The following is a 17,515-nucleotide window of genomic DNA, read 5'->3' on the forward strand; positions in this document are numbered from 1 at the left end:
AACCTGATCTATTCAAAATAGTTGGAATAAATTTTTAATAACTCGTAATACAACTAAGTGACGTTGTTCTACTGAAATTACTTGAATAAAAGGAATAACTGAAGTACTATCCATCTCAAACACTCCTTTTTAGCTCTAAATTTCGAGTTATTTGTAGTCATCCAAGAATATTCCAAAATTTATTAATAATTATTTATATTTAAAATATATTAAATCTCATTCATTTAAATAATACATATATTAAATATTTTAAAATATTAATAAATTCGGAATGCAGAAGTAATTAGGTAGATGTAGACATGAAAGGGGATGATGAGACAATGGACATAAAGGAGGTTAAGATTAAGGCATTGGATTAATACTCTTTTGGCTTCTTCTTTATCTTTTCCTTCCATCTTGTGATCATCTTGTCGTTTTAGGACAATGGGGAATTGAAAACTCCAACAAAACCCATCACCTCGCTGCCTTTCCCAATAGTCTTACGTCCATCATTATCCATATAATTGGTTTGCAGTAGATTTGATTACCAACCGGTCCAGTCAAGTTAATGTAATATTTTAAGTTTGGATTTGGTTTGGTTGAATTTAATTTTTTTCAAACTCAACTCGGGTTAAAAATATTAAGCTAAGCTTGATTCGATTTGTCCGTATTAATTTCTCTTTAGATTATTTTTATATAAATATAAAAATATTAAAATAAATATTTTCAACAAACTGAAAAACATTAAAAATTATACTTAAATAATATTAATATAGTTACAATTTAGCAAGTAAATACCTCTAAAATAATAGCAAAATTAACAATAAAATAAGAATTGTATAATATTCAAATAATAATAACGAAATAGAAGCAATACTATTGTAAAATGACAACAAAATAGCAGTGAAATAATAGCAGAAAAAAAAGTTTAGGTTGATTCGACCAAACCTGGATCAAAAAATCCTACCCAAAACTCGGCTCATTTTTACTTTTTGTCTAAATCTATTTTTTAAGCTTATATTTTTATCTAAAATTTTTTACTTTTCAGATAAACTTTCAGACCTAAAAGAGTGATCCAATCCATAATTAGATCTAGTTTGGAGATAAGCTTTGGGTTAGCTGTTGCCAATAGAAGCCAAAAGTAGCATATAAGGTCCCAATTCCAGCAGCAGTATGTGGGGCAAAATCACTTCAACTAAAGTCCCCTTATAGAGGACGGGCTTTTCATGTAGATTTTGAGTTATGGGTTTGTACAATAAGTCCACAATGTTAATTTTTCTTCCTTCTCCCATCAAATATTTAATCCCTTATCTCTAGATCTGACGGATTAAATTAATTTTTAGTTAAATCAAGTGATTTTAAAATTTAAAATTTTTATTCTTAAATTTCGGATTAAATTATTTTAATTTTAAATTTTTTAAGTTTGAATTTGATTTGAGGTTTAAATTTTTGAATTAAATTATTATGAATTCAAATATTTTTAAAGTTATGAGCTATACAATGTTATTTTTTAAGTTATAATGGTTTATTTGGCATTTTAATTTTATAAAAAATTATTTTACTTCTTTATTTAAATTTTCGTCTCTTTTAGTCTTTAAATTTGCTCTATTTATCAAATCACTTAAAATAGATGAAAAATTAATGTTTGTTAACTTTGTTGACCATATACTTGAATACCACGTCAGCAATTAATTAAATTTTTAATATGACAGAAAATCATTTAAAATAAAATTATTATAAAATTATAAAATAAAAATATTTTTTTATTTTTTAAAAATTAATTAATTGTTTACATCGCATATACATGGACTGTCATGTGGATGCCACATTAGCAAAATTAATAGATATTTTCAATCATTTCAAAGTGATTTGACAAATAATTACATATTTAAAAATTAAAAAATGAAATATTAAATTAAAATTTAAAATAATTTTATAAAATAAACAATTAAGCTTTTTTCGTATTTGAGGAAGTTAAAATGGGAAAAGGAAATTCTTGTGACAAGAAAGTGTAGACTAGTGGGAGAAGTCCCATGTAAGGAAAAAAAATTAAATTACAAATCGGGATTATGCCTTTTTTTTACTTGTAACGGTAATTTACATATTTCTTATATTTTATATCGTTAACGGATAGTATGTATTTTCTTACGTTTGATATTATTAATGAATGAGTTGCATCTCTTATATTTTATATTACTAACGGAGGGCTTAAACCTTCTCTATTTTACATTTTTAATAATTACATCCATGATATACATACGGCACGTCTCTATTGTATAAATTTGATTCGTTTAATTGACAATTGTACTACTTGAGTACATGTTATTCATTTTCGGATTGTCGAGCCAATAGACATACTACCCACTAAATCACAAAAGCGAAATTTATACGAGCCAACCATGAATAGAAACACCATCCGCCAATGTACTATTATAGGTACGAATAAATTTTAATAGCCTCTTGAGTCATCGTATATTCCCGAGTCATCCAGCTAATAAATTGTACCCTCCACCTTGTAGATGGTCTCGAGGCATAATCACTTTATAACCTACCTCTCGATTATGAGATGAACTATTGTTATATCATTACTTCAACTTAGACCCGATTAGACCTTCCATTGGGCCTCTCAGGGCCCACTAAGTAGCATAATCAGGTAAGAGCCATCACTTACTTATAAATAACCTAATGTATCAACATTGTAGAGGGACTCCTCTCCATTATCAATCCTAATGCATTAAGCATTCATCTTGAGTGCCTCTACTTTTTCGGCTCTCGACCCGAGAATGGGTGAACCGGCCTTCCTTGACGCCACCCCCTCTCCTCCTTCTCTACCTCCATTGATACTATGTATCAACAAGTTGCTATGAGGATAGCTGGGTAAGTGAAGTGGAAAAAGAAAATAGGATACTTTTTTTCTATGACAACTTGAAAATTTAGGTGCCAAGTGTGTATTCAATGAAAAAGTAGGACTAAGCTCAAAAAATAGGCTTAGGTAAAAAAATTAGACCCATTTAAATATGAGTTGAGCTTTAAAATTCAATGCCCAAATCTGACCAGACTTGACATGTTAAGCTTTTATAAATTTAATTAAAAAAATTATATAACGATGGTAATATGCATAATTATTAAATATTAAATAAAAGTAATTATATTCTAAAAATAGAACAATAATATAAGCCGATCTAAATGGATTTGAGTTAACTATTTACAAATATGGACAAGATTTGAGACCTATAATATGGGGCCAAGAAAATTACTTAACTATATATAACATTAATATAGTATATGAATTTGACTCAAACTCGATCTTATACCTAAATTAGAATACAACTATGGACCCATTTATATCATCACCATATGAGTGAAACACAAACAAATGAAGTCAACTTATCAACCTTAACTTGTGTCGAAGGTTGTTTGAACTAGACTAGACCAGTTGAATCGAAAATTGATTGGGGTATTGCTTCGAAAAATAATATTGATTTGAGAACCGGTATGGAACGGGTAAACCGAACAAAGAAGTGATTGAATCAAGTGGTTGAATTGGTTAAATCAAAGTTTTAATATTTATTTAATCGAATTGAATAGATTAATTAAATTAGTAACCTGATTTATTTGACCACTAATTCGATTTTGTAAACATTGCTTTGTAAATTTTATATTTTGGTTGGGATAAATTAACTTGTATCCCAATTAAATGAAAAGAACTAAGAATATTAATGCCAGGTTACCTCCACCTTGAAACTCATAACAATAGCAACGGTTGGAACCAAATCCTTGAATTCTGACTATTTATTTAGCTGTTCTTCACTACTTTATGCAAATTCGCCCACAAAATATATCCCATATCATACATGTGACTCAATACAAAAGACATAGCTTCAAATGCCATTAGAAATAACATGATGAGCAGAGCATCCTTAGTGGTGGAGCGCAAGATCCTTCGCCTCCTCCATGGCCAGAAAACTCGATGCAACCTCCGGCAAATCCATGCTCATTTCATCTGTCAATGTCTTCACCAATCCAACCAAATCCTTTCCCATTTTGTATCTGTTTGTGGTCACCTCAACAAAATGGACTACGCGAACCTTGTGTTTTTGCAGACCCACAACCCCAACATTTTGCTTTTTAACTCCATGATCAAAGGGTACTCCCTTAATGGTCCCTTTGAAGAAGCTGTTACCTTGTTTTCTTTAATGAAAGCTCACGGGATTTTTCCCGATGAATACACGTTTTCGCCTTTGCTGAAGGCATGTTCGGGTCTTTGTGATGTAAGAATCGGACAATGCATTCATGGGGAAGTTCTTAGATCTGGGTTCGAGCTTTTTGGCTCGGTTCAGGTTGGGGTTCTGGAGTTATACAGTTCTAGTGGGAGAATGGAGGAAGCAAAGAAGGTGTTTGATGGAATGTCTAAAAGGGATGTCATCATTTGGAATTTGATGATTCGTGGGTTTTGCAAGAGAGGGGATGTTGATTTGGGGTTAAGTTTATTTAGGCAGATGAGCGAGAGGAGTGTAGTTTCATGGAATTCGATGATTTCTTACTTAGCACAGAGTGGGAGGCATAGTGAAGCTTTGGAACTTTTTCACGAAATGAGGGAGCTGGGGTTCCAACCTGATGAAGCTACCGTGGTTATTGTTTTGCCTATTTGTGCTCATTTAGGGGATGTTAATATTGGTCAATGGATTCATTCTTATGCCGAGTCAAGCAAGCTTTATCGAAACGTGATTTCCGTGGGAAATGCATTGGTTGATTTTTATAGTAAGGGTGGAAATTTGGAAACGGCCCTTCAGGTTTTCAAAGATATGCCTTGTAAGAACGTTGTGTCATGGAATACCATGATCTCAGGTCTGGCTTTTAATGGAAGAGGAGAACTTGGAGTGGAGTTGTTTGAGGAGATGATAAACAATGGTGAGAGGCCTAATGATGCGACTTTTATAGGGGTGCTAACATGCTGTACACATGCAGGGTTGCTTGAAAAAGGGCAAGAGTTGCTTGATTTAATGAGCAAAAATTACCATATTGATCCTAAACTTGAGCATTATGGATGCATGGTTGATCTCCTTTCACGCGGTGGATGCGTGAGAATGGCTTATGACCTGATTAGGAGCATGCATATTCAGCCTAATGCTACTTTATGGGGTTCTTTGCTCAGTGCTTGTCGCACTTATGGTGAACTAGAGCTTGCAGAACTTGCTGTTAAAGAACTTATCAATCTTGAACCATGGAATTCAGGTAATTATGTATTGTTGTCAAACATTTATGCAGAAGAAGGGAGATGGGATGAAGTAGAGGAAATAAGAGTATTGATGAGGGAAAAGAGTGTTAAAAAAGCAGTAGGGCAAAGCATGACAGGGTGATTACATTCTAATCGTTGTACTATATGATTTTGATAATTATAGAATCTGAACCTGCTTCCTTTCCCTCTATTTAGATACTTTATATTTTGTTCCACCACCAAATGCCAAAAGCTTAAACTGTAGAATCTTTTGGAGATTTCCTTGTTTTATTCTCTGAGAATTAAATTAGGCGGGGCCTTAATATCACACATAGATACCAATCGTATAGATCTCTAAAGTGATTGGTTTTATCCTAACCTTAACATCATATAAATAGATGGAAACCATTCTGTTATCAAAAAGATGGAAAAGGTTTGGACTTTGACACAATATCAGCAAGAATAACCAATCAACATTAGTCTCTGAGAGAACTGGCTTCATTAACTTTCGTCAATGGGGTTTTAAGTGGCGATATCAGGATACTGCCTGTAAAAAGCTTCTGCCTTTTACATTATTTTCGTCATGCAGATCATATTAGGTATAAAAATATTCCATATCTTATCACATTTATTGATGCTGCACGTACAAATGATATTGAGAAGATTGATTTTCGTATTGCAATTGATTGTAACTTTCTAGCTATCAAGATGCCTCCTACCGTTTTTCAATGCCAAAAGCTGGTAATCTGAAATTTAGATTGCATTTATAGAGCTGTTATCTGTCTGGATGCCCCCCAAAAGGTCAGTTTTTGAAGTCTTAAGAATCTCCATCTTGCTAAAGTCCTCCTATTTGAGGATAAAAACTCATTGAAGAATCTTTTATCAGGCTGTCTGGTTCTTGAAGAACTATGTATGGAACTCAGACAATCAGAATCTGATTTTAGTAAAAACCAGAAGTTTTCTGTTATTTCACCTGCATTGAAGATTCTAAGATGGCAACGTTTAGGACATTCTGATAGATTTGGTAGTTTTTTATGTTGTTGAAGCACCAAAACTTGAATATCTTGATCTTGTGGAACATTCTCTGCTGGGTTTTTGAATGAGTGCTTCAACCTCTTTAACTTTTTGGGTTACCTTATCAATCATGAAGCTTTTCCAAGGCATCTCCAATGCTCAAAACTTGAATTATCCACACGCCTTACATTTGTAAGTTCTTTAACTTCCCCCTTGATAAACATAGCTATGTCGTGCATACTTGATAATATCATTACTGTTTTCATATGTGGCTTGATACTAATATCATTAGTGTTTTCATATGTGGCAGGCTTCCTCCAGATGGTTGAGGAAGAGCTTGATAATTTACCCAAGTTCTGCAATTTGATCCATTTGAAAATATGAAGTTGCCCAGATATGCATTTTGTTCTTCCATACTTCAACATTCACCTCATTTGATGCATTTAATCTTTGATAAGGTAAGTTAGTTGTGAGGATTTCATGTTTCACTTTGGATGAGTTAATAGTTTTTTATCCTTCACTTATAATGTTCCCCATCATCTTCCTCAGGATCACGTCATCCATGGACCATTAACCAGGAGGTCTCCAGGGTCGGTTCCAATGTAGTACAATTCTTTTCTGATACATTGATAGGAAACGGTATTACTCTGCTTGACTTAAAGGGGAATTAGAGCTTCAAGACTTAGTGGTCTAAGAGCTTATCAATTCATAGGGGAGGGGTTCATAAGATAATAGAGGGGACCTGGTGCATCCTCTTTTGATTCATTCCTATACATTGCACACAATTTAATTAATTGGACGCCAACTTTGAGGGATTTTTGGTTCATGAAAGATGAAAGGATCCAATATGAATTGTATTGGTCTCTTCTCTGCTACTATAAATTACTACTTTTCCGCACTCCATTCCATCCATCTATCCATAGTCGCAAAAATTGCCCTTTGCCTTATTTATAACATCTCAATTCCTGAAGCTAGCAGTGAAAGCAAAAATGGAAAGGAAGAGCTGCTGCGGTTCCAGGAACTATGTATGCACCCCAAAGAAGGAAGCAATGGTGACTCCAAAGAAGGAAGAAGATGTGAAACCTGATATTACCAAGGGAGGCCATCATGCTGCACCAGTTCCAGTACCTGCTGCTGTGGTGAAAATACCCAAGAAGGAAGAGAATGAGACCGTCAGTGTTAAGAATGAGGCTTCTAAGCCTAATGTTGGTTGTGGTGGGTGTAACTAGTCATTTTTATATCTAGAAACAAAGTTAGAGGGGAGCCCATATCACATACTATTCTTATACAGTTAATATATTATAGTCGAAAACTAGCTTCTCACTGCTATTTTAGAAAGAATATTGTCATGTTTCAGTAATACCCCTCAAATTACAAATGTTTATATAAAGAGGTCTAGTTACCGAAGTCTATAGGGTATAAGCTGCCTCATCCTATCATGTAAGAGAATAATATCTTATTTACTATTTATCTCAACTAAAACTCTTAAATCTTTAAAAGATTACATTAGTTTGTTTTATCTAATTTTTGACAATGCATTTCAATATTAAATATCAATCGGATAGACCTCTAAATGGATGGTAGAGTTTAGCTTTACGAGTCCAATACTAACTCAGTAAAAGTAGTTTATATGCATGATTTAAAAGTTTGATATCAACAATTGTTCACTACTCCCAGTTACCAAGAGATCATCAACATATAAAGATACCATCAACAAAGTTTCTTCTTTTGATTTCTTAACCTACAGGGTAGGCTCACTTAGACTCGTTTCAAAACCCAACTTCAGCAGGTGATTATCTATCCTCTCATACCAGGCTCTGGGTGTCTACTTCAGGTCATACAAGGTTTTCTTAAGCTAATAGACATTTGATTCATTTCCCTCGACAATGAACCCTGGTGATTGCTCGATATAAATTTATTCCTTCAAGAAACCATTTACGAACACTGATTCAACATCAAATTAACGGATGTTTCATTCCATTTGAGCTGCCAAAGCTAGCAACAATTTAATGGTGTCTAACCTTACCATTGGTGCAAAGGTTTCAGAATAGTTCACTCTAAACTGTTGATAATATCCTTTTACCACTAGTCTTGCTTTTAATCTATTGACAAAATCATCGACATTTAGCTTGGTTCTAAACATCCATTTAACACTTACAACAATCTTATGCATTGGAATATCAAGTAGCACCCAAAGTCTACTTTTTATGAATCATAGACATTTCATTTTGCATGGCTTCTTTCTAACCTTCAAAGATAGCTCCCTCGAAGTTAGCAAGTTCTAAAACTGTTATATTGCATCTTTAATAAACATTTGAAAATGGTGCAGTATCTTTTATAGGATGCTCATCATCAGATTTTTCATTATTTTCAACTTCAACTTGATCTTGAGGTAAACCAAGTCCAAACCGACATTCCTTAAAATGCTCAACTTCAGACTTACTCCAATTCCAAGATGCATGCTCACTGAAGTTAACACCTCTACTTACAAACACGTTGCTAGTAAAAGGATAAAAAAATCCTATAACCCTTCTTGCTGGTGTCACCAACGAAGATTCCAAATTGATATTTAGTTTCCATCTTATCTCTTTTGGCTTCTGGAATATAAGCATAACATATGCATCTAAAAACCTTTAAGGGAGACATTGAGGGTGTTTACAGCCTCTGCCTAAAATTTCTTAGGCAAGTTCCTTTTAAACCGAAGGCATCATGCCATTTCCATAACAATCCTGTTTTTTTTTCTCTTATTGACCCCATTTTGTTGATGAATAAGTATTTGCCAATTGATGCTCAATACTAGCTACTTCATAAAACTCTCCAAACATGTGAGACGTATATCAGTCCCATTGTCTTATCTAATGATTCTTAACTTGCAATTAGTCTAATTTTTCACAAAAGCCTTGAATTTCCAGAAGTGTAACTTTTGATTTCTGCTTCAAGAAATAAACCTAGCAAAATTTGGTACTGTCATCAACGAACAAGATAAAGTACTAGCTTCCATTAAGTGTTAGTATTTTCATAGCTCCACACACATCACTATGGATGAGATGCAATTTATCTATTGCTCTCCAAGCTTTATTTGCTATAAATGGAAGCCTTCTTTGCTTCCTCAACTGACACACTCCAAGGACTTCACTATGCTCAAGAACTTTTGATGTTTAAAACAAGATCACTTTTGTACAAATGACAAAGTGCTTTTCTAATTCACATGCCTCAACCTTTTGTGCCACAAATTTCTTTCCTCAACTTTACCAATATAAGTACTAGAAGCTACTAAATTCCAAATTAAAACAAAACTTCTTTGATTCATGGAAACAAATATAGGTTCACATCCATATGGATAATAAATCATGCAATTCCTAAGCTGACTAACATTGAGTAAGTTCTAATCAATATCAGACACTAGCAATACATCAGAAACTATTTTAGCACATGTTGGAATGCTGACAAAAACATCTAATTTTCCTTCTGCTTCAATAAACTGCCCATTGCCCATTGCCCATTGCCCCAATAATCGAATAGTCTTTTTCCCTTGAGCATAAAGTGCATTTATCCGTTATAACTTTATATCTTCTGCATGCGAGGAAGGTATTGAAAAAGATGGCTATCACCCTGTTTTCATATATGCCAGATCATGTTTTCCGATTTCTCGGATGGTGGTATGTCAAAGATAACAAGAGTTGTTTTGTTAAAAGGAGTGTTCAACTAGTGCTCATTGCTAATGGAAATAGTTAGGAAAATATACTTGTCAGTGGATTGGATAAATTTGAGTGATTACATTTTTGGATCATTTCAGCTCGTGTTAGTTGACTGGGAACTATTCTTGTTTAATTTTTTTGTCAGTTTGGTTCAGGGTCATTGGATTTGAGTTTGAGTTCTTTTTGGTTCGGGTCACTTTGAATTCTGACCACTTGAGGTTCAAGTCATTCCGAGTTCGAGTATTCTTGAATTGGATCAGTTTCAGATTTGAGTCGTAATTCAAGTTCAAGTTGGACGAACTTGGATTTTTAACTTTTTATGGTTGACAAAGTTTGAGTCTGATTTGGATTTTGGGTTCAAGTTAACTGGCATGAAAGCTTGGTGGTCTAAAAATAGGGGAGGGGTTAACAAGCAAATAGATAGGACCTGATGAATCCTATTTGGGTTCATTCCTGTACGAGGAAATTTGCAAGGTACATTGTACTAATTCAATTAATGGGACACTAAGTTTGAGGAATTTTAGTTTTATGAACAAATTAAAGATGAAAAGATCCATTAGGAATTTTATTAGGCTCTGCTACTTCTATAAATTACTATTCCTGACTCCATTCCATACATCCATCCATAGTTGCAAAACTTGTTTGCCCTCTTTATAACATCCCAACTCTTGAAGTTAGCAGTGAAAGAAAAAGAGCCAAAATGGAAAGGAAGAGTTGCTACGGATATAGGAGCTATGTATGCACTCCAAAGAAGGAAGAAGATGTGAAACCAGATGTCACCAAGGGAAACCATCAAGCTGCACCAGTTCCAGTACCTGCTGCTGTGGTGAAAAGACCAAAGAAGGAAGAGAATGAAACCGTTAAGGATGAGCCTTCTAAGCCTAATCTTGGTTGTGGTGGGTGTAACTAGTCATCATTATACATATATATATATATGTATAGTTGAAAACTTGCTTCTCTTCTCACTGCTATTTGAGAAGTATATTGTCATGTTTCAGTAATACTCCTATCTGAATTAAAACTCTTTAATCTTTTCTATAAAAAGAATCTTTAATCTTTAAAAGATTATGTTAATTTGTTTTATCTAATTTTTGACAATGCATTCCAATTAATTATTAAATAATTATTTTAATTTTATTAAAAAAGGTTAAAAAGTAAATAAAGGGAAGAATAATATACAAAAGCATACCTATTAATGAAGTCCTTTATATGTATAATACATGAAATTTGAGTAAGGATGGAATTCTAGTTTTTGTGTTGCTTCACTCTTGTAATTTAATTAGGCAATTTATATTAGGAGGGTAGGTAGTGCCTTTGACGCTCCTAGTTAAGGGGTATAATATCTTTTTTAGTCCATTTTAGTTATGAGGTATTCAATTTAAGCCTCTTTTTATTTTGACCTTTCAAATTTATAAAATTTTATTTTGGCCCAACTTAATAATGAATTGCTGGCATGGTTGATCTCCTTCAACTTCAAGTGGTGGATGCATGAGAAAAAGAGTGTTAAGAAAGCAATGGGACGAAGTGTAATAGTTGTATCATATGATTTTGATAGTTATAAGAAATGCAAACAGGTCAAAATAGGATAAACTACTAAAATTATCATTTTTATTTTTCTTAAATTATATTTTAGTCACTTATGTTTGAAATATTACGTTTTAGTCACTTACGTTATCGCGTTGTAATATTTTAGTCATAGAACCGTTAATTGCTGTTAACGGTGTAACGGTAAGCAATCGATCCCCATATTTTTTCGTTTTTAGCAATTTAATTTTCTTCTTTTAACTTTTTTTTTCTTTCTCTTTTGCTTCTCCCTCTGTTTTCCTCTCTCCATTTCTTTCAACATAGTTTTTCTTTGTTTTCCATTTGTTACAACTAGTCCCTATACTTTTTATTTTTTTGAACAATTTAATTTTTTCAAGTGAGCCAAGCTTGTGAACGAGTTAAAAGAAATGAAGAAGGGAGGTAAATAGAAAGAAGCAGAAGAGAATGAAAAATAAAGAAAAAAAAGTTAAAAGAACATAAAAGACAAATTTAAATTGCTCAAAATCAAAAAAATACAATGACCACTTGTAGAATTTAACCTAAAATTTTTATTTGAAATGATGATTTAATGTACCACGTCAGCTTACTGTGTCACCGTTAACGTCAATTAACAGTTCAGTAACTAAAATATTACAACACGATAACGTGTGACTAAAACGTAACATTTTAAATATAAGCGGCTAAAATATAACATAAGACAAGTAAAAGTGAATGTTTTGGTAGTTTACCCAATAAATTAAGTCCTCTAAATATTAAAGATAATCCATGACGAATCGGATAAATCTCTAGAAGGATGATAGAGTTTAGCTTTAACGAGAGTTAACGTTTGGGTATAACTTTTATAATCTTATATGCCTCCAAAAGATCTATGTGCCTTTAACATCATAGGAACTTAGAAAAAAAAGAGAGGCAGACGATGATGGACGAAGAACAAGACAGGATCAGCAACTTATCGGACGATGTTTTGGCTCACATTCTGTCGTTTTTGGAACTAAGGGATGCTTTCAAAACCATGATTTTATCAAAAAGATGGGAAAAGGTTTGGACTTTGACTCATAGCATCAACTTGAATAATAAATCATGTGTGAGGCGCTTCGATCAACGCTTGTCTCTTGACAAAGAGATTAGACGAAGAACTACTTTCATTAACTTCATCAATGGGGTTTTATTTGGCGATAACATGATATTTCCGGTAAAAGCCTTCACCCTTTCATATTATTTTGGTTATGCAGATTTCATTAGGCATAGACACAGCCCATATCTCATCAAATGGGTTGATGCGGTAAGTACAAATGATCTTGAAAAGTTTGATTTTTCTATTTCGATTGATTGTACATTTCCGGTTCTCAATATGCCTCCTACATTGTTTCAATGCCAAAACCTGGTAACACTAAGTTTAGAGTCCATTAATAGAGTTCTTATCTGTTTCGATGTCCTTGAAACTGCCTGTTTATTGAGTCTTAAGTATCTCCGTCTTGTTAAAGTCCGATTCGAGGAAGAAAACACGTTGAAGAATCTTTTATCAGGCTGTCCTGTTCTTGAAGAACTATACATGGAACCCGGGGATACTGGTTTTAAATCAATCCCGCATTTTTACTTTATTTCACCTTCATTGAAGATACTAAGATGGAAACGTGAAGAAGGGTTTCATGGTTATTTTGTTGTTAAAGCACCAAAACTTGAACATCTTCATTTTGTGGAACATTCTATGTTGGGTTTTAGCATGAGTGTTTCACCCTCTTTAGTTTCTGTTGTTATGGATATTGGTTCATCTTTCGGTCATCATGGCCATATATCAGTCAAGAAGCTTTTCCAAGGCATCTCCAATGCTCAAAAACTTGAATGGTCCACGCACCGTACATTTGTAAGTTGTTTTAACCTTTAACTATGCTGATCATATCTCATACATACATGGATATTAAATATGATTACTGTTTTCATATCCAGATGGCTAATAAGGTAGAGCTTGATAATTTACCTGAGTTCTGCAATTTGACCCATTTGAAAATAGGAAGTTGCCAAGACTTGTATTTTGTTTCTTCCATTATTCAACATTCACCTCATTTGAAGCACTTGATCTTTGATAAGGTAAGTTTCAATTTTGAGGATTTCATGATCACTTAGAATAAGTGTAATTTTCCCCCTTCATCTTCCTCAGGATCACTTCATCTCCGGACCAATGACATGGAGTCCTCCGGTGCCAGTCCCACCGTGTTTGGTATCACACCTCGAAACGGTAGAAATCATTGCACCTGAAGGCCAAACAAGCTACGAAATTGAATTGATTTTATATCTTCTGCATGAGGGAAAGGTATTGAAAAAGATGATTGTCACTCCATTTTCATGTATGGACTTGAGGAGGAAACTGTGGGAATCTCCAAAGACGGGCGGATGCAAGATTGTGTTTTCCGATTTTCCGGCCGGTGGTACATCAAGATAACAAGAATTGGTTTGTTAATGGAGTGTACAGCAAGTGCTTATTGCTGATGGAAAAATGGATAGGAAAAAAGTAATATGTTTTAGTTTGCTTGAGAGTGAAGTGCAAGTCTTTTGGTGATACATTGATGGGAAATAGTGTTTAATTTGATTAAAAAATTTGTGAACTGTCCATGAAACATTATTATGATGCACTTGATTTGAAGCATATTATGAATCCTCTTTGGATTATACATTGCACTCAATTTAATTAATGAGACATTGAGGGATTACTGTTTCATGAAAGATGAAAGGATCCAATAGGAATTTTATTGGTCTCTTCTGCTTCTATAAACTACTACTACTCCACACTCCATTCTATCCATCCATCCATCCATAGTTGCATAAATTGCCCTTTGCTTTGATTCTAACCTCCCAACCCCAGAAGCTAGCAGTGAAAGAAAAGAGCAGAAATGGAAAGGCAGAGTTTCTGTGGATATAGGATCTATGTATGCACTCCAAAGAAGGAAGAAGATCTGAAACCATATATCACCAAGGGAAACCATCATGCTGCTGCTGTGGTGAATACACCAAAGAAGGAAGAAAAGGAGGCCACCAGTGTAAAGGATGAGCCTTCTTAGCCTAATCTTGGTTGTGGTGGGGTAGCTAGTCATTATCATATCTTGAAACTGAATTTGAGGGGAGGGCATATCACATGCTATCTTCATATCTATATATTTATATACAGTTAATATATTATGTTTTAATCTCTCTGTGTCGCTGCAAATTTGATGTCACGGAGACAAGTTAAGCTTTAGTTTCCAAAATCTATAAGCTATAATCCTGCTTGATTCCAGTATATCAGTGAGTATCATGTTCTTCAATGCTATGATATCAGACAAAATCTATTTTATTGTTCATATAACTTGGAAAGAACCGCCAGTATGTGTATATATATTAGAAATAATGCATGTTATACAATGCCAATTCGCCGTAGAGCAGATATAAGACTAAAACATAAAAGAGCCAATGATTAGTGTTAATGTAGACAAGCTGATGATAAAGCTGCGCAATCTTGGTGCCTCGCTTATTTCACCCTGAAAATAATCTCCCACATCGAAATTCCCTGACAAAAGGGTGAAAAAGCTTCAGACAAAAAAGGAAGAATAATATATGGAATCCTGATATAGATAGTATATGACATTTTAATAAGAGAAAATCAATGACATTACCTCTTCTGTTTGTGTAGCTGCAACCAGCATGGAGTACATTTGTGACGTCTCCAATGGTGGCCTTGTTATAAAATATGAAGTCTGATAAAATGTTGTCAACACATTTAAGCACTAACTGTGTCTCAGCAAAGCAAGGTCCATTGCAGAAGATGTCAGTAGCTTCACGTGGTACGTTAAGGTTACCACTCTCATTCAATCTATAAGCCTCGTCGCAGCCAGTATAAATCTGTGTATATATATATCCATAAAAAAGAAAATTACCAATGAATATTTACATTAAAACAAAACAGTACATTAAAATCTTACATATTTGTTGTTGAAACAAAAGAACGCTTTTGCAAGGGATTGTGCGGGGAAATTCTGAGAATTCCCTGAGTTAACGTTGCAGCAGAATATGGCAATGAAAATGAATTTGAAACACTTGAGGTTTGATGAAGTAGGAGCTGCCATTGTTGCAGCAGCTGTGACCAAATAGCTTGGAGGAGAGACTGGTTTTATTTGATACTCGAGGGATTGGTAACACCCCCCCCCCCCCAAGAAAAAAAAAAGCAAAGGGAAAGAAACCAAAAGAGTAGACCACCTGGATTTGAATAAGGTGATGGTTGGTAGCTTGCCAAAGGGTGTTTAGGAGTTGGAAAAAATGAATATAATGGCGTTGAGTGTAAGTTGGTGAAACAAGTCACCAACTTTGTACTTGCGTCTGCAACATTTGAGATTCAAAACTGGTAGTTTAAAGCTTGTTATGTTGTGTGAAGTAGACACATGCACAAAATCATAAAGTTTGACTAAAGGAACTTGTTACTTCTAAAACAGGATCTCTATTGCTATTAATATTATATCTTGGTTATAAGTCTTGTTAACCAGCTCTTATATCATATATATATATACATACACACGAATGCATCTGATATGTGTTTCTACTTGTTTTCCGGAAAAAGGTACTCTTAAGTGTGATTGACCATTTTGAAGGATTAAATGCAAAACTGGTCTTTAAACTATATACTAATTCTGTAATTAATTTTTTAATATTTTACCTAACATTTTTATGGGATGTTACATGCCTTATGAGTAAAATAAGAAGAAATTGATAGTTGTAGTATATTTTAACAAAAAAATTGTTCTTAAGAAATAAAAATATAATTTGAAGGTTAAATTTATGGTTGAACTTATCTCGAATAATACACGAATTCCTTAATTTAAGATTAAGTTCTTTAGAATCTATTATTTGACAACCAAGTATCATTAATTTAACGTTCTAAAGTTCTGTCAATTAAAGAAGATACGATGCTTGAATTCTTTATTTCTTTTAAAACCGGTCGCGTTTGATATTTGTGTTTAATACATTAACAATAATAGAATCATAAGATTAATAATAAATTAAAGTGTAATGAGTAAATGTACAAATTGCTTATTTTTATATTATATTGTTAATAATAAAAATCTAAGATTTGGTAGAGATATTTAAGTGAAGCTGTTAAAGAATTTTAAAGAATTGTTGTTGGTTCATAGTTTAGGGAATATCTCTGGTATTCACAGAAACAGATTTGATTTCTATAATTGCTCTAAAGCCACTCTTGATTTTGATTTTCCTTTGTTTCTCCCTTGCCTAATTACCCTCTGTAACATGCATGCAATGTAGGATAATACATTATTTTAATAAAAGAATTAAACAAATTAAATATGTTTTTAATTATCCATAACAATTATTTAATTCAGATACAAATAAAATTATATTAAAAAATATTTTTGAAAGTAGTTTTGAATGAATGCACAATACTTAGTATTACAAATTTAGATTTAGGGTAAAATATCAAAATAGTCACTTTTGTTTGTCTCATGTTACATTTTAGTCGCTTATATTTGAAATGTTACGTTTTAGTCACTTATGTTATCGTGTTGTAACATTTTAGTCACTGAGTCTTTAATTACGGTTAATGGTATAATTGTAAGCTGACATGGCACGTTAAATCATCATTTCAAACAAAAATTTTGGGTTAAATTCTACCATTGGTCCCCATATTTTTTCGTTTTGAGCAATTTAATTTTTTTTCTTTTATGTCTCACTTTCCTTTTTTTTTCTTCCTTTCAACCAATTCAAAACACAATCAAATATATTTAAAACATATCAAAACAATCAACCTAGATGCCTAATTAATATACCCTCATAGGTACTACAATTTTATTATCGAAACATATCAATAAGGCATCATTCAAAATCCAATTTAAAAACATACTAATTTCATTTCAAATTTACCTATATCATGTTCATTTATACACTAACTTAAACATACCATACTATAACCTCAACATAAACACATATTTGTGTATATAACCAACCGATATTAACTTGTAACCTTATGTACAATCAATCCACAAAATGATTAGCATTTAGACACCCTAGGTACATGCCGACA

General features: G+C 33.2%; 3 protein-coding genes across 6 annotated transcripts; 2 read left to right on the top strand and 1 right to left on the bottom strand.

Annotated features, from left to right (window-relative positions):
* The first annotated feature begins 3,706 nt into the window (after window positions 1-3,706).
* On the top strand, window positions 3,707-7,717 carry LOC105761107 (pentatricopeptide repeat-containing protein At1g09190). Of its 4 annotated transcripts, none has more exons than XM_052623051.1 (4): window positions 3,707-6,403; window positions 6,522-6,669; window positions 6,761-6,850; window positions 7,183-7,717. In XM_052623051.1, exon 1 carries the CDS (start codon window positions 3,882-3,884, stop codon window positions 5,337-5,339), a length of 1,458 nt encoding a protein of 485 aa, XP_052479011.1. In that variant the 5' UTR covers window positions 3,707-3,881; the 3' UTR covers window positions 5,340-6,403; window positions 6,522-6,669; window positions 6,761-6,850; window positions 7,183-7,717. The 4 variants fall into 4 exon arrangements, with proteins under 4 accessions (XP_052479011.1, XP_052479012.1, XP_052479013.1 ...); XM_052623052.1 differs by having other exon boundaries at window positions 7,187-7,717; XM_052623053.1 differs by having other exon boundaries at window positions 7,190-7,717.
* A 4,568-nt stretch (window positions 7,718-12,285) lies between these two features.
* Window positions 12,286-14,165, top strand: LOC105761105 (F-box/FBD/LRR-repeat protein At4g26340). The gene is made up of 3 exons (XM_012578799.2): window positions 12,286-13,318; window positions 13,402-13,542; window positions 13,613-14,165. The coding sequence occupies exons 1-3, from the start codon at window positions 12,371-12,373 to the stop codon at window positions 13,892-13,894; spliced, it is 1,371 nt and encodes a 456-aa protein (XP_012434253.1). The 5' UTR covers window positions 12,286-12,370; the 3' UTR covers window positions 13,895-14,165.
* Window positions 14,166-14,763: 598 nt separating this feature from the next.
* On the bottom strand, window positions 14,764-15,688 carry LOC105761106 (uncharacterized). The gene is made up of 3 exons (XM_012578800.2): window positions 15,408-15,688; window positions 15,102-15,327; window positions 14,764-14,995 (listed from the first exon to the last, which is right to left on the bottom strand). Exons 1-3 carry the CDS (start codon window positions 15,549-15,551, stop codon window positions 14,880-14,882), a joined length of 486 nt encoding a protein of 161 aa, XP_012434254.1. The 5' UTR covers window positions 15,552-15,688; the 3' UTR covers window positions 14,764-14,879.
* Window positions 15,689-17,515: the final 1,827 nt, after the last annotated feature.

This window comes from Gossypium raimondii, chromosome 11 (assembly GCF_025698545.1).
Source record: "Gossypium raimondii isolate GPD5lz chromosome 11, ASM2569854v1, whole genome shotgun sequence".
NCBI lineage: Eukaryota > Viridiplantae > Streptophyta > Magnoliopsida > Malvales > Malvaceae > Gossypium > Gossypium raimondii.

Excerpts from the sequence above, each read along its gene's own strand:
- LOC105761106 (XM_012578800.2), bottom strand. The coding sequence starts at position 15,551 with ATGGCAGCTCCTACTTCATCAAACCTCAAGTGTTTCAAATTCATTTTC. Across the intron at positions 15,328-15,407 it reads TTTGTTTCAACAACAAATAT|ATTTATACTGGCTGCGACGA; the intron begins GTAAGATTTTAA and ends ATATATACACAG. Across the intron at positions 14,996-15,101 it reads CAGCTACACAAACAGAAGAG|GGAATTTCGATGTGGGAGAT; the intron begins GTAATGTCATTG and ends CCCTTTTGTCAG.
- LOC105761107 (XM_052623050.1), top strand. The coding sequence starts at position 3,882 with ATGATGAGCAGAGCATCCTTAGTGGTGGAGCGCAAGATCCTTCGCCTC.
- LOC105761105 (XM_012578799.2), top strand. The coding sequence starts at position 12,371 with ATGATGGACGAAGAACAAGACAGGATCAGCAACTTATCGGACGATGTT. Across the intron at positions 13,319-13,401 it reads GGTCCACGCACCGTACATTT|ATGGCTAATAAGGTAGAGCT; the intron begins GTAAGTTGTTTT and ends TTTCATATCCAG. Across the intron at positions 13,543-13,612 it reads AGCACTTGATCTTTGATAAG|GATCACTTCATCTCCGGACC; the intron begins GTAAGTTTCAAT and ends CATCTTCCTCAG.